The 15473-nt window shown below is 43.7% G+C and overlaps 1 protein-coding gene across 6 annotated transcripts in view; it reads left to right on the top strand.

Moving 5' to 3' along the window:
- Positions 1-15473, top strand: part of EGFLAM (EGF like, fibronectin type III and laminin G domains) — a 231329-nt gene that overhangs the window by 100347 nt on the left and 115509 nt on the right. For all 6 annotated transcript variants that reach the window (XM_078365554.1, XM_078365553.1, XM_035291649.3 and 3 more), the window contains 2 exons: positions 3310-3427; positions 4582-4717. In XM_078365554.1, the coding sequence (XP_078221680.1) occupies positions 3310-3427; positions 4582-4717 (254 nt within the window). The remainder of the gene's footprint in view (positions 1-3309; positions 3428-4581; positions 4718-15473) is intronic.

The raw sequence follows: 15473 nt of genomic DNA, 5'->3' as shown, positions 1-15473 counted from the left end.
GAGGTGGGCAGGAGAGAGTTGGTCCTGTTCCTGGAGGTGCCCTAAGCAAGGAGTCAAAGGGGCCAGAACTTGAGCACTGACGTGGAAATGGAAGAAGGGAGCAAGTCTGAAAGGTATGGTGCAGGTGGTTAGAGGGAGGTGGGCAAGAGAGAGTCAGTCCTGTCCCTGGAAGTGCTAATCCAGGTCCTGGGGGCGGGGTACTGATGCCGTGAGTCAAGATGCAGGGCTCAGTAGTATCTGCTGGCTTCTTGATGAGGTCATCTGTTTACATGAGACATCTTGGCTTGATTTCTTTTTTTCATCATTCATTAGTTCATTTATTCATTCATCAAGAAGCATTGCTTGAACATTTGCTAGATGTCTGGTAATTGAACATTTGCTAGATGTGTGCTAAGCTTTGAGATGCCAGAGGAATAAGATCTTGCTTACTGGCTTCAGGTAAGTGGGAACAAGGTGACAAATCAACTGATAATTAAAATACAAGGTGAGTGGTGCTCAGATTGAGGTGTACCAAGGACAACAGGGCAGCACAGAGCAGGGACACCTAGTCAGACTGGGGCGGGGCCAGAGAGATGAGGTAATGTCTCAGCTGATCTGAGTCATGAAGAATGAGTAGGGGTGAGCCAGGCAAGAGTAGGGAGAAGGGCATTTCAGGTAGAGGGAGCAGCAGGTTCAAAGGCCCAGAGGCATTGAATGGCATAAATTCGAGCCCTGCCAAGTTCTTAAGTATGACTGGAATGTAGAATGTAAGGAGGGGACACGGTATGGGATGATGCTGGAAGGAGAAACAGGAGGACAGGAACATGCTCTTCTGAGGGGCTTTAAAGTGTGAAGTACATGATCAGATTAGGGATTTAGAAAGATAATTAGCAAAGCACTGTGGAGCCCAGATTGGAGGTACAGGCAGGGCGGCATTAGTGGCAGAGGAATCAGAGCCCATTGTCATATTTATGAGAACTTGGTCTTCAAGGGCTGTAAGGATGAAATGGCAGAAACATATTCAAGTGATATGAAAGAGGTGGAATCTGCTGCATGGGAACTGACTGGATGGTGGTGAAGGCTGAAGGGGGAACTCAGAGGAAAGCATCAAGAATTCTGGCCTTGGGTAATGAGTGAGAGAGAAGGGAAGCAGAGAGGCTTAGTTTGTTTAGTTTTGGTAGTAGGGGGCGGAGTGGTTAGCTGAGCTTTGGTTATGTTGCACCTGGCTTGCTTGGGAGTCGCTGGGTAGAGATGTTCAAGAGGCACTCACAAATCCATGCCTGGAGACCAAGAGGCAGGCCTGAGCTAGAGGTTCAGAGTTGGGAGGTGTTACCCTGAAGATGGTGCCAGAAGCTAAGGGACTGGTAGATGAGTTTACCCAAGCAAGCCTCTATGAGAGAAAAGAGAAGATGGTGACGGGGTGAACTCCTGGGAAAGACCAGTCCTTAGACGTAGCAGAGAAAGGGGGTGGAGGGAGGGTATTGGAAAGGAGCAACACGAGAAGTAGAAGGTGACCACGGATGAGCAGAGTCATGATTTTGAAGAGACCAAGGAAGCAAGGGTGGACAATAGTACTGAAAGATGCAACGAGTCATTAAAGACCGAGATGCACCCACTGGGTTCGCTACAAAGATGATATGGCGTCTTGGTAAGAACATCTCAATAGATTTGTTGTGAGAGGCCAGGAGGGAATAAGTTCAGGAGTAAATAGTAGGTGCGGCCACAAAGAGAACCTCAAGGATGTTGCCTCTGAGGAGAGGAGCTAAGGGTGCCTGTGTGGTCGGGAATTCTTGTTTTTAAGGTGGGAGAGTCTTGACCATAGTAAATACAGAAGGGTCTGGTAGATACTGGCACGTCTGGGGATCAGGACAATGAGAGGAAGGGGAACAGATAGGGCATGAGAGGTGAGCTGAGCCCTAGACCAGCAGTTCACAAACCTGGCTGCATCACCTGGAGGGCTTTACACAAACAGACGCCTGGTTCTGTCCCCCATAGATTCTGATTTAAGTGGCTGGTGTGGAGTTCACCATTGTTTAGATCACCGAGTGATTCTAATATGTAATCAGGGTTTAAGAACTGTGTTAAGTATTCAACAATTATTTGTTGAATGCTTTAAAAAATTGTGGGGATGCCCTTAATTCTTCTTAGCAACACTGAATGTTCAAACGTCGGCAAAAGAGGTTGTGAAGAAGTTATAAGACATGATCCCTGCTCTCAAGTGGCCTATAATCCCTTAAGAAAAATAGTAACAGTTTTTAATAAATACAATGTAAATGTGCTAAAGTAGTGGCACAATTTTCAGCAGAGTTAGACCACCAGGTCTGCATGGTCAGGAAGGTGTCAAAGGAAGAGCTTGGCCTTTGGAGTAGTCAGGGAGCCTTTGGAAGCAGAGAAGAGGAAGGTTCCCACCTGCCCAAGACAATAATCACCACTCATTTCCTGAGCACATCTTCCATACTGGCTACTTGACACACATTCTCTCAAATGCTATCATCATGCAAGATGGCTATATGTCATGCCTATCTTACAGAAGAAGAAACTGAGGCTTAGTGAATTTAATATCAAGCACACAGCTGGTAATAAGTGGCAGAATCAGGATTGAAGCCCAGGGCTGGTTGACTGCAATGCCGGTGCCCTTTCCACTATAATGTGTTACTGCTTCTCACCATTTGAACCCAGGCTCCCAATGACTACTTAGCGCTGTAGCTTAGGGGATGCACCACTTTTGCCAAAGCTCAAGGTGGAGAGAGCCTTCTTTGGCTGGGGTTTCCTGCTCAGAGCCCTTTGTGCAGGGGAAGTTCACACACACACACACACACACACACACACACACGCACACACTTTTAAGAAAGTCTTCCTGGTGGTTCTAATGCTCTTTGAAATTTGAGAACTAAAATTTCAGTCCCTACTTTATAGGTACAAATCAAGACCTCAGTGTGCAGCTGCAGTGATTCCCTGAGCAACTGAAATCTGCAAACGGAAAGAAGGAACTGGAGAATTCCAGCCTAGGGAAGAATCATTACCTGCCTTCTAGCAGCCTAATAATTTGATCAAAGAATTCTGATGTTCACAGTAACATTTGCTAGTGTGAATGTATCCAGTTCTAGGACCATGGATAGATTTCAATAAAGGTTCATCCTCCAGCCTTGGGAAATACATCATGGCAATTTTTTCTTGGCAAAGGTTAAAACTGGGTCAGTCCTAGACAAAGCAAAACATTCTCTGTGCCAAGCAATTTCACAGGGGCCTCAAGATATAAACCTCATGGAAATCGTACAATTTGCCCAAACAGATCTTCTGATTATTGACATCTTGTTTGATCATTGACAGGAGGAAGTGATCGGAGATTTGAAACCGGGCACTGAATATCGTGTGAGCATAGCAGCTTATAGCCAGGCTGGCAAAGGGCGGCCGAGCTCTCCTCGGCATGTCACCACTTTGTCCCAAGGTAAATTCATTAATAGGTGGTGGACTGATATCCATGCATCTTTCATTCAGCAAATATCAGTAGAGACCTACTATGTGCTAGGCTCTGGGAATTCAGCAGAGAACAAGAGCAAGCACAGCTCCTGCCCTCTCAGAACTTAGTGGGGTGAGTCAAGATATTTTCTCATTAGTGTGTAGTCACAGAGTGTGATAGATGTTTCAGCACTGTAGGAATTCTTCCCTGAAGAGATGACAGCTAGCGGAGATCCGACAGGTAAGTAGGAATGATGAAGGTGAGGAAAGGGCATAGGAGAAGAGATTTATAGGCAAAGAGATTACAACTAATGTTTATTAAGGTGGCACCAAGATGGGTAGTGGGGTACAAAGGTGGGTTGATGGTTATCACTGCGGAAGGAGAAGCCAATGGCAAATGAGAGGCAGTAGCACTTCTAAGGACTGCACAGCAGGCTGTGGAGCACAGAGGAGGGCGGACTTCCTCTGGCCCAGGCTCAGCGGGGCTTTCACAAAGAGTCCTACCTTCAGCCTGAGTTGCAAGAAATGCATAAGATTTTGCTAGGAAGAAAAGACAGGATAGATCTCCCAGGCAGTTGGAGTAGTGTGAACAAAGGCTGGGAAATATGTGAGTCTGGACATGATCAGAAACAGCGGTCACTTGAGGTGAGGGGATCATGGGTGACTCCTACATTTTTACATAGGGGGGCATTTCCCAAATGATCTACGGTTACTATGCATTCTGATTGTCAGGGATAAAACACATAAAGAATGAATGTAAGCATTTAATTTTCCTTGAAGGTAAATATCAGTTCTGACAATGCAAACAGAGATGGAAGGCTATTAGGAATTGAGAATGTGATAGAAGATTTTCTAGGGAACTTACGCTGTGTGTCCTAGGGTCAATGGCTGGGATATAATTAATTGGATTTGCAGTCAGAGGGGCAGGGGGGAGAAGGGAAGACCAGCTCTCATTGGCTCAAACCTTACACGGTGATCAAGTTGTGATTATGTTTTTGTATTTGTTTGGTTTGGGTTTTCAGGCTGTTCTGAACAGAGATATTTTGGGTATAGGGAGTACTCGTGCTGTTTATGTATTACATTAAACCTCTCCAGTGGCTGAGGCCACCAGCCTAATATAGTTGTGTTTGCCATCCCACCTAGATTACTGCCTGCCTCCAGCAGCTCCCCAGCAGCCACACGTCATTGTGGTTTCGGATTCTGAGGTGGCCCTGTCCTGGAAACCTGGAGCAAGTGAAGGAGGCACCCCTATTCAGTACTACTCTGTGGAATTTATCAGGTAAGTCTGCATGTCACATTCAAAAGCCAAATGTGTAGAGCTCAGAATTCCAAGCCTGATGTAAGACGATGGGGAGAGTCACCTCTAGGTCTCTACTGCCTGTATATTTAAGAGCCAACACAGGCTTGGAGGCCTGTGTGTCTACTTGGGGTGATAATGATCCCCACATCTCTTTGTTGGTGGGTGGTCCGGTAAACCTGTCTGTATCACATACCTCTTCTCCATTTCCCCAGCACAGGCAGAGACTGTTTTAGGCTCTGAAAACTCCAGAGGTACCATTTCTGATAGGCCTGACTACATTTCAAGCATGAACCTTGCCCTCCTGGCTTTGAGACATATATGAAAGTAAATATTTGATGATGCCATTTCTCAGGAGCAGGGGAAAACCTTTTAAAAACAAGGACAACCCATTGTTTCTTTCACATCCATATTGCCTTGGGGCAAGTGTATTGGTTTGGTTTCAACATTTTTCTTTCATCTACCTCTCCATTTCTTATTATTCAACTTAGCAGAGGGTAGAGAGTGATTGGAAATTTTTACAGATATTAAAGCACTGATTCTCAATTCAGTGCTGCTATGTAATTTTAAAGAAAGAGAGAAAGAAAACAAAGGTCAACAAAAAGAATTCCCAAGCTAAGGTATTTCCTGAACTCTAGTTGCCATTTGATTTTAATGGAAGTGGTGGCTGGTGAAGGAGTCTGAAAACAATGTTTGTGGAGTTGGGATTCTTTACAGTAAAGGTGATAGGGCTTGTCTGAGGCCTGCTGCTTTCTGCATTCATAAAGAGACTGGCTCAGCACCTCATTCCTAAGGCTCTCTGAAGCTGGGACAAAGGATTCTCCCAAGATTTGATTAGCTCTGCTTCTGTGTCTTGACTTCCCAGCCTATTTCTTGGTAATGGAAAGCACACATTTGTTTCTTCAGAAGTGAGGTATTGCACTGAATCTCTTTACTGCTTGAGTCCAGAGTGTTTCACACAGGACTTGTTAAATTGCAAGTGTCAGAAGCTTGAAAGGAGATGAGGCAGTAATGCATCAGCTCTGGTAACTGTAAAGTCCATCAGCAAATCTAAATTCAGGGAAGGCTAGATCCGTGTCAGTTCAGCAGTCTGCCTCCAAGCGTCTCTCTGCTTTAGTGGCTTCATATTCAGATGGGCTTTTCCCAGATGGTGGCGAAATGGACACCAGGCAGTCAAGACCTTCAGTGACCAGACTAGCTCCCTAGGAAGGAGAGTGACTTTCTCCACGGACCCAGCAAAGTCTCAATATTTATTCTAATTGTCCAGGCTGAGGTCCCTTTCCACCCTCTGCACCAGTCACTGTGGCCCAGGTGGGGAGAATTCATGGATTGGTCAGGCACTGATCATATTCCAAGCTCTGGAATTAACAACTGATTGTTCACTCAAACCTGGAGTATGTGGATTCAGTGTTCAAGAAGACTGAATACTCAAAGGAAAATTGTGGTACATGTACTGGAAAAGAGAGGAACAGATTCTAAGAATTTTTTTTTATAATGCCCACTGCAAAGCCCCAGAAAAATGCTGTGCATTGAAGATAATCAATGTCCGTGCCATTGAGCAGATTTTGTAGGCAAAGCCTGGAATATACCTAAAATAAAAAAGATTCTAATCCTGGTTCCAATACTAATTAAATGTGCTACACTGAAAATCCGAAAACTTTAGCTTTCTTATCAGTAAAACTTAGGGCAAAACTTAATATTTATAATTTACTTACACAATAAATTAGACAACACCAGCAAAGCAAGATGTAATACTTTAAAATTTTGCAAGACGTATAGTTTTGGCTGGGCACAGTGGCTCACGCCTATAATCTCAGCGTTTTGGGAAGCCAAGGCGGGTGGGTCACCTGAGGTCAGGAGATCGAGACCAGCCTGACCAACATGGTGAAACCCCATCTCTACTAAAAATACAAAAATTAGCTGGCCATGGTGGCAGGCATCTGTAATCCCATCTACTTGAAAGGCTGAGGCATGAGAATCACTTAAACCAGGGAGGCGGAGATTGCAGTGAGCCAAGATTACACCATTGCACTCCAACCCCAGTTAGAGTCTGTCTCAAAAAATAAAGCATAATTTTTTATGATTTTATGGTAGCCTAGGAGATAATTTGTGTAACCCTGACCAAAGGTAAGTATTATTTCTTAATTTTTTGTTCAAACACATATTTTTGAACGTTTCTCTATGTCTGTATACTGGCAAAAGGTAGAATGGTTGTTTCTTAACCTTGTGTGCACACCTGAAAGTAGAAGATGAAAGAGAGTCACTGGATTCAGACAGAAGAACTGGGAGAGAGTGCCGCCTTCTCTGATGCGAGCCGTGTGGCCCAGCACAGGTTACTTCCCCTCCTGAGCCTTGATGCCGCTCATAGTGAGGAGTCCCCTCAAAAGACAGCCAGAGATAAAGACTTGGGTGCAAGCGGTTTATTTGGACGTGGGAATGAGAGTGTGGGGAGAATGAGACAGGAAAGCAGGATACATATAAGGGCGTGTTAGTGAAGTCACTGCTAGAGGTAGCAGGGTCATCACTGGGGTCTTGATTCCATTGAAATCTCTCTGAAACCCACAGAATTCTTCTCATATTTCCCATTAAAAAGACAGGAGACGTGTATCCAGTGGCTTCTTCCTCCTCTGTCCTTTGCGCATTGCCCCTGAGGGCATAACTCCTACACGTTTCATGGTGAAGGGTGGAATCTGGAGAGGTGAGGAGTGACAGGAGCACAGTGTGTGCCTGAGGTGACATGCTGGCCACAGGAGACAAGTCAGCCCTCCAAGAACTGTCCATGCCACAGCTGCTGCTGAAAACAGAAGTGGAACAAGGGGAGGTGACATGGCCCCAGAGCCATTGGCTACCATCTCCTTATCTGTAAAATGTGGGCGATGACTTCTTCCAGCCTTACAGTGTGTGGTTAGGAGGATCAAGTGATATTCTTCAAAATATGAGAAAGAGAAAGAACTTTGTGTAAGAAGAATCTGTGTTGATATTAAAAACCTACAAAAGTTTAAGGTATATGTGGGTGTTATATACAAGTATAAACTAAGATGCATTTTAACATTCAGAGCTCTCTAATATCTAAGGGGCTTAAGGTCTGTGTGTGTGTGTGTGTGTGTGTGTGTGTGCGTGCACACGCGTGTGCAGAGTTTTGCTCTTGTCCTCCAGGCTGGAGTGCAACGGCATAATCTTGGCTCACTGCAACCACTGTCTCCTGGGTTCAACCGATTCTCCTGTCTCAGCCTCCCAAGTAGCTGGGATGACAGGCACCCACCACTATGCCTGGCTAACTTTTGTGTTTTTAGTGGAGACAGGGTTTCACCATGTTGGCCAGACTGGTCTCAAACTCCTGACCTTAGGTGATCCACCTGCCTTGGCCTCCTAAAGTGCTGGACTTACAGGCATGAGCTACTGTGCCCAGCCTCTTATGTATATTTTAAACTTATATGCCATTCCAACTAACTGGTAATATCTATTTATCTGTTTACCTTAACAAAATACCTTCACGGTATCTGGAAGGTTAGCTTCAAATTTAGAATTCTTGCATGTCGTTGAATTCCAAATTGAACATGGTAGGTAATATGAGAAAGCCCAGTCACTTGTTACATCCCCTGTGCTAGGAAATCTGCCTCTATTTCTTCTAGAATGTGTAACTTCAGTCATCTTTTCTCAGAACCCCTATTTCCTCATCTGTAATATGAAGCAAATGTAACCCTCATTGCTGAGCTATTGCTCTTAGTCATAAAGTATCTATACATGTAGACATTCAATAGAAACAGGTGTCTGTTTCTATCCCACCATAACACTATTTTCCTTTCACAAGAGAAGTAATTGAGACTGCATTGCATAAGTTGCTTTGCCAAGATAAAATGACTAGTTGGGGACAGAATAAAATTAGAACTGAATTCTCCTGTCTTGCGGCCCAGTGCTTTTTATGAATCCCCATGTCCTTTCATGTTTGTGACCCACCTTCAGAGATGGAAGCTTAGACCCAGCCTGCCCAGAGTCCTGCTGGCTGAGGAAATGAGAAACCTCCTCTTAGGCCACTGTTTGATGTCTTCCTGAAAGGAAGCCTCCACAGCTTCTCGCAGCATTTAATGTTGGGCTGCAAAATGAATCCATTTGTAAACATCTCGGAGCCTATCCCATTATAGGTGAGTGCCTGAGAATATATGTTCAGAGAGAGCTTTCCTGGGCTCTAAAGCTGAAACTGCAGTTTGTGTGTGCTATGTATGGTCTGAATATTTATGTCCTCCACAATACCCATACATTAAATTTGAACTCCCAAGGTGATGGGATTAGGATGAGGCCTTTGGGATGTGGTTAGGTCATGAGGGCAGAGCCCTCATGAATAGGACTAGTGTCCTTATAAAAAAGGCCTGGGGAGATCTCTCACACCTTTCACCATGTAAGAACACAGTGATAAGATGCCATCTATGAACCAGAAAGGAGACCCTCAGCCTGGACAACGTACAAAAATTAGCCAGGTGTGGTATCGCACACTGTAGTCCCAGTTAGGAGGCTGAGGCAGGAGGATCACTTGAGCGTGGGAGATCAAGGCTGCAGTGAGCCATGATCATGTCACTGAACTCTAGCCTGGGCATCAGAGTGAGACCCTGTCTCAAAAAGCAAAAAGAAAAGAAGACAGACCATCACCAGGCGCTGGATCTGCTGGCACTTTGATCTTGGACTTCCTGGCCTCTAGAACTGTGAGCACAGCTTTCTGTTGTTCATAAGTTACCTAATTTATGGTGTTTGTTATAACCATCAAAAAAGACTAAGATGGTATGAAAGGATGAAAGGCTTTGGGGGGTCTTCAGTTATTTTATTTTCCCCAGAGAGGTCCATTTAATATTTAATAGTGAATTCCTTTTTCTACTTCCTGTGTACAGAAACACACGTGACAGGTTTCTGTGTGAGCCAAAAAGTCCTTGTCATTATACATCTAAGACTTCGACAGGCCAAGCTAGGAAATTGTAGAAAGTGGTTTATCCCCAGAAGTTATCCTCAGATTCAGATATCTTCATGTGAAGTTCTTGTCTGAATTCTGTCACTGGAAGGTGAGGTTCCAGTCCTGTCTCTGTCTTAGGCTCTTCTTATTTGCTATTAAAGACATTGTTAGGAGATAGTCTAACATTTTTTTTTTTAATATTCAACTAAACCAGGCACAGTGGCTCACATTTGAAATCCCAGCTACTCAGGAGGCTGAGGCAGGAGGACCACCTGGGCCTGGGAGTTTTCGGCTACAGTGAGCTGTAATTGTGCCACTGTATTCCAGCTCAGGCAACAGAGTGAGACCCCTGCTTAATAAAAGATTAACCTGAGAAACTGTGAGACCAGGATGTGGGAGTGCTGACTACTTATTTGCCAGCTTTGATGATATTTCAAGTAGACTTTATGCATTTATGATGATCTCTTGAGTCAGGGGCTTAGGACCAAGAAGAATTTTGTTCTTCATCCAACATCTGCTACCCCCAAAATAGAGGACACCTCTGGCGTGAGCACCCTGGAGGTGTTCTCAGTAACTACCTCAGAGAAGAGCTTGGTCTCAGGCTCAGGTAGAATAAAAGCTTTTCGATGGTGGCAGTCCTCATGCTCTCTCCCAAAGCCGGTCTGAGGGCTATTTGTTAGCTTTCTTTGTAGCCTAGATTTCTATTTTTTAAGCAGTGTAGAAAAGATCTAAAGAGGCAAGTTCTGAGTAAGCCTTCAGGCTGTAACATATTTTGCAGTGTTTTAAACACTTTTACTTGCTTTTTTAAAACACAAAAGCCATGTGTTTGAGGTGAAGGAGGATATTTCTTTTCTAAAGTGACACTAAAAATTTCTTTGTGGGCAGCAATGCGTAGTGTTTATTAAAATAAGAACCAAGCATAAATATAGCTACCTATGTTTTGAAATATCTTGGCTATAAATATCTGAGAAAGCATCCTCCTTCTGCCTAGGAATTTCCCCAGGGTAAGTGCCTTTCTCATAAGCCAAAAATATATGGTATGGTGGCAATGAAAACCACAGGCCTGGAAAAACATTCCTCATCACTGAAGTTCCAACTGGGGTGCCATGACTGTCGCATGCTATCTATTGAGTTGGATAAAGGTTAAAAATAGTTTTCATTTAACTTAACTACAGTTTTTCTGAAGGTGTCACCTGATTGGTTAAAACTGCTTCAGAGTTTTGCATTGAAAGGGCAGGCTGAAGTTCAGCAATGGCTGTTTTCAGGTAAAAGTCCACGACTGGCTGGGTGCTGTAGCTCATGCCTGTAATCCAGCACACTGAGGCAGGCAGATCACTTGAGGCCAGGAGTTTGAGATCAGCCTGGCCAACATGGTGAAACTCCATCTCTACTAAAAATACAACAATTAGCCGGGTGTGGTGGCACACACCTGTAATCCCAGCTACTCAGGAGGCTGAGGCACAAGAATTACTTGAACCCAGGAGGTGGAGGTTGCAGTGAACCTAGATCACACCACTGCACTCCAGACTAGGTGACAGAGTGAGACTCTGTCACACACACACACACACACACACACACACACACACACACACACACAGTCCACTATTGGCTTATTTTGGGTACATGTGAAAGTTCAGAATATGTCCATGTTTGTTTTAGGGACTCAGATCAAAAAACCTGAAAATCTCTAAATCTTAATGTAAGACATTTATATTAATAAATGAGAAGGAGCAATGCTTTCCCTCTTCTTCCTTTCCTACTTTTCTGCCTAAATAATTCTCTGGTCCCTGGCAGATGCCTCCCGTAATAAGACTTGAAAGATTCATCTTCACACAGGGCTGCTTCTAGGTGGATTGCAGTGCCTACATATTGGTTTCATTTGAGAATCTCAAGGTCATGCAGCCTGGGTGGGTTTTTTAAAGTAGTGCTCGAAAATTGATATTTTTGTCAGAAGTCATCTCTCTTTCCATCTCATCATAGACTTCCATATTCTGTAAGTAACAAAGGGACTTAATTAGTTTCCTCGCAGGAAGTGACCCTGCAAAGGCTGTTACTGAAATGAAGATCGAGTCTGGGATTCAGAATGGAAGCTGAACAGAGGATGGATTTTCTTTGAACAGTTCTAAGGGATGATGTGATTTGACTCATGGTCAAGGTCAAAAGCTGTCCAGGTTAAAGGAGTTTCTCATTCAGAATTGAGGCTTACAGCCTGACTCATGGTATCATCTCTTGAGGTTTACGTGTGTCCAAATGTGGAATCAGAAGAGACAGTTCTGAACCAGCCTCTAAGCCTGGCAAAGTTGCTAGATCCCAGTCCTGTTTCTTTCTCTGCAAATTAAGGCAGGCTGGAAGGGTGACATTTAATATCCTGTGACTCTGCTTGTCTAGCATCAAGACATAGGGGAGGCCATACAGATGGATCGCATAACACAGAGGCTCTGGGCTGGACTCCTTAGGGCAAACAATGTCTCTACTACTTCTAAGCTGTGTGATCTTTGGTGGGTTATTTAACTTCTCTGGGCCTCAGACAACAAAATAGGGATAATAGCTTACTTGCCTCATGGGTTATTGTGAAATTACATGGGTGGACACACATGAAATGCCTAGAACAGCACCTAACCCATAGTAAGTGCTCAATAAATGCAAACTGTTCCTATTTGGCTTTCTCAGTGGGTGTTTTCTGCTTTCCTACATAGCCTGCTTTCTTCTGTTTTTTTATTTTAATTAATTAATTTATTTATTTTTGAGATGGAATCTAGTCTCACTCTGTCACCCAGGCTGGAGTGCAGTGGTGTGATCTTGGCTCACTACAACCTCCACTTCCCAGATTCAAGCAATTCTCCCACCTCAGCCTCCCAAGTAGCTGGGATTACAGGCATGTGCCACCACACCCAGATAGTTTTTTTTTGTATTTGTAATAGACATGGAGTTTCACCATGTTGGCTAGGTTGGTCTCAAACTCCTGACCTCAAGTGATCCACCCACCTTGGCCTCCCAAAGTGCTGGGATTATAGGTGTGAGCCACTGCACCCTTCCTGGCTACAAGTCTTTATGGTTGCTATTCTCTGCCAGGATAGCTCTTCTGCCTCCTTACTTAGCGAACTCTTATTCATCCTTCAAGACTCCTCTTTAAGTGTCACTTCCTCCAGGAAGCCCTGCCTGCCTACCTTCCTCTACTCTCAAATTAGGTTAGCTATACCTCCAACATTTATTTGCCATACTCAGCATACTTGTACTTAATTACTTTCTCAAAATCCGTCTTCCTCTTGGAATGTGAAGGCAATGTCTACCTTGCTCCTTTCTATGGAATGCAGAATACAGAATACCAAATACCTAGCCCTGTGAACATACCACATGTCAAATATATGCTGGTAAGCATTGGACACAGGCAGGCATGGGATTGATCTAGAGCAGGGGTGTCCAATCTTTTGGCTTCCCTGGGCCATATTGGAAGAAGAAAAATTGCCTTGGGCCACATGTAAAACAGTAACACTAACAATAGCTGATGAGCAAAAAAAAAAAAAAATCCCCAAAACTCTCATAATGCATTAAGAAAGTTTACAGATTTATTTTGGGCCACATTCAAAGCTGTCCTGGGCTATATGTGGCCCTTGAATGATGATCTGGACAAGCTTGTTCTAGAGGATGCCAGCACCTAGCTGGAACCCTGAGCAAGCCACTTAGTCTTGCTAAGCCTTAGTTTCCTCTGCTGTAAAACATGGATGGTAATAGTGGCTACCTCAGAAGGGTTGCAGAGTTGAAAAGGTCTGGGTGGGTGTGATGGCTCATGCCTGTAATCCAAGCACTTTGGGAGGCTGAGGCAGGAAGATCACGAGGTCAGGAGTTCAAGACCAGTCTGACCAATAGGGTGAAACCCTGTCTCTACTAAAAATACAAAATTAGCTGGGCATGGTGGCACGCCCCTGTAATCCTAGCTACTCAGGAGGCTGAGGCAGAAGAATTGCTTGAACCTGGGAGGCAGAGGTTGCTGTGAGCTGAGATTGCCCCACTGCACTCCAGCCTGGCAACAGAGTGACACTCTGTCTTGAAAAAAGAAAAAAAAGAAATGGTCTGTATAGCATTTAGAAGAATGGCTCATGGAGGATTTTTAATTTTTTTTTAACCCAAGCCACACGCAAATATATTTTCACACTAGCAGTTACTTATTTTTAAGTAAATAATGTAAAAAGCATTACCCACAAGTAATCAGTGAATCCTGTACCACAATAGTAACCAACATCTGACCTCACCCACTACAGAAGTAAAAACCATACAAAACCCAACAAGGATCTGCATGTCTGCGTCCCTGACCCCTCGCCAATGCCCTACTTCAATCCCAGCTGAAAGTTTATTTATTGCTATCAATTTCTTATCTTTTTTTTATTTTTTTCCATTTTCCTCATCTAAATCTCATCTTGATGTTTTCTTATCTTAAAAATAATCTCAGGATGTGATAAAGCTTCAAATAATACCTAAACGTGTATGACTAACTTGAAAGCTCCTACTGTGATTTTATTTCATGTGGAATGCAAACTCGTGTCTTAGAGCCATCATAGTAACTAAGTGAACTGCCACCTTCCTTCATAGCATTTTACCAGAATGTATAGTAAAACTTGGGCATATGACTGCAATATTTAAGAGTGATGTAGGCTGATGTTGGCTTGCTAGCCCCCAAAAGTTAGAATTGAAAATATTTAAAGAATTATTCTTGCGACCGGGTGCGGTGGCTCATTCCTGTAATCCCAGCACTTTGGGAGGCCAAGGCGGGCGGATCACGAGGTCAGGAGTTTGAGACCAGCCTGACCAACATGGTGAAACCCTGTCTCTACTAAAAATACAAAACATTAGCCTGGCATGCTGGTGTGCGCCTGTAATCCCAGCTACTCAGGAGGCTGAGGCAGAACCTGGGAGGCAGATGTTGCAGTGAGCTGAGACCATGCTATTGCACTCAGCCCGGGCGAGAAGAGTGACTCTGTCTCAAAAAAAAAAAAAAAGAATTATACAGTTAATTTTGGGGAAAAATGGGAAAAAACAAACCCCTCAAATCCCCCTGTCTTTTCAAAAATATGTTTAAGGAGTTTTGCTATTTAAGCATAAGCTTTCATTATCATTAGCAATAGAATTAGATTTAAGCAAGAATGAGCTTGCTTGAATGTCAGCTGGGATTTCACATGACAGGCAACAAGTGCTACTTCACAAAGAATTCTGTTCCTTACCCTTGGATTTGAAACTGAAAATCTCAGAACCACCTTCTAGACTGAAGCCTGGTCCTAGAAATTCCAGAAGCTGTCTAGTCGCTCTGCTCAGGCCCTAATGGAAGGATTACTCTAAAGGATTTCAAGAAGTCCAACCTATAGTTCTACAATTTGATGCCATAAAGCTTCAATTCCTTCTACCCTAAGCATTCCTGATATAATTCATGGTGAGATTGATGGCAATTGACATAAACTGAATTATGTAACAGCTTTGGGAGCCATTTGTAAACTGCAAATGAAGTGTGCTCTCCTATTGCCCCACCCGGGACAAACTGCCAGCTGAGTTTATCATAACCCCATCGTATCCATCTGTTTGCCATTTTGTTAGGTTGAACCAATGTGTAAATAAAGAAGGCTGAAGCTGAAGATCAAATAAGACATCTTTTTTTTTTTCATCTTTGACTACTGAGTGGTATTGGACTTTTCTCTGCAATTCATTTAGTGTAGAGCAAATCCAGCATCAAACAGTCTGTAAAATTGACAGAGTCAGAGGCTCTTCTGAGTGTGAGCTTTTCTCTTACTCTTGTTGTGTTTGCCCTGGTAA

Source organism: Callithrix jacchus, chromosome 2 (genome assembly GCF_049354715.1).
Source record: "Callithrix jacchus isolate 240 chromosome 2, calJac240_pri, whole genome shotgun sequence".
Classification (NCBI taxonomy): domain Eukaryota; kingdom Metazoa; phylum Chordata; class Mammalia; order Primates; family Cebidae; genus Callithrix; species Callithrix jacchus.
The sequence above is the reverse complement of the archived record's forward strand: the minus strand, read 5'-3'. Positions and strand labels throughout refer to the sequence as shown.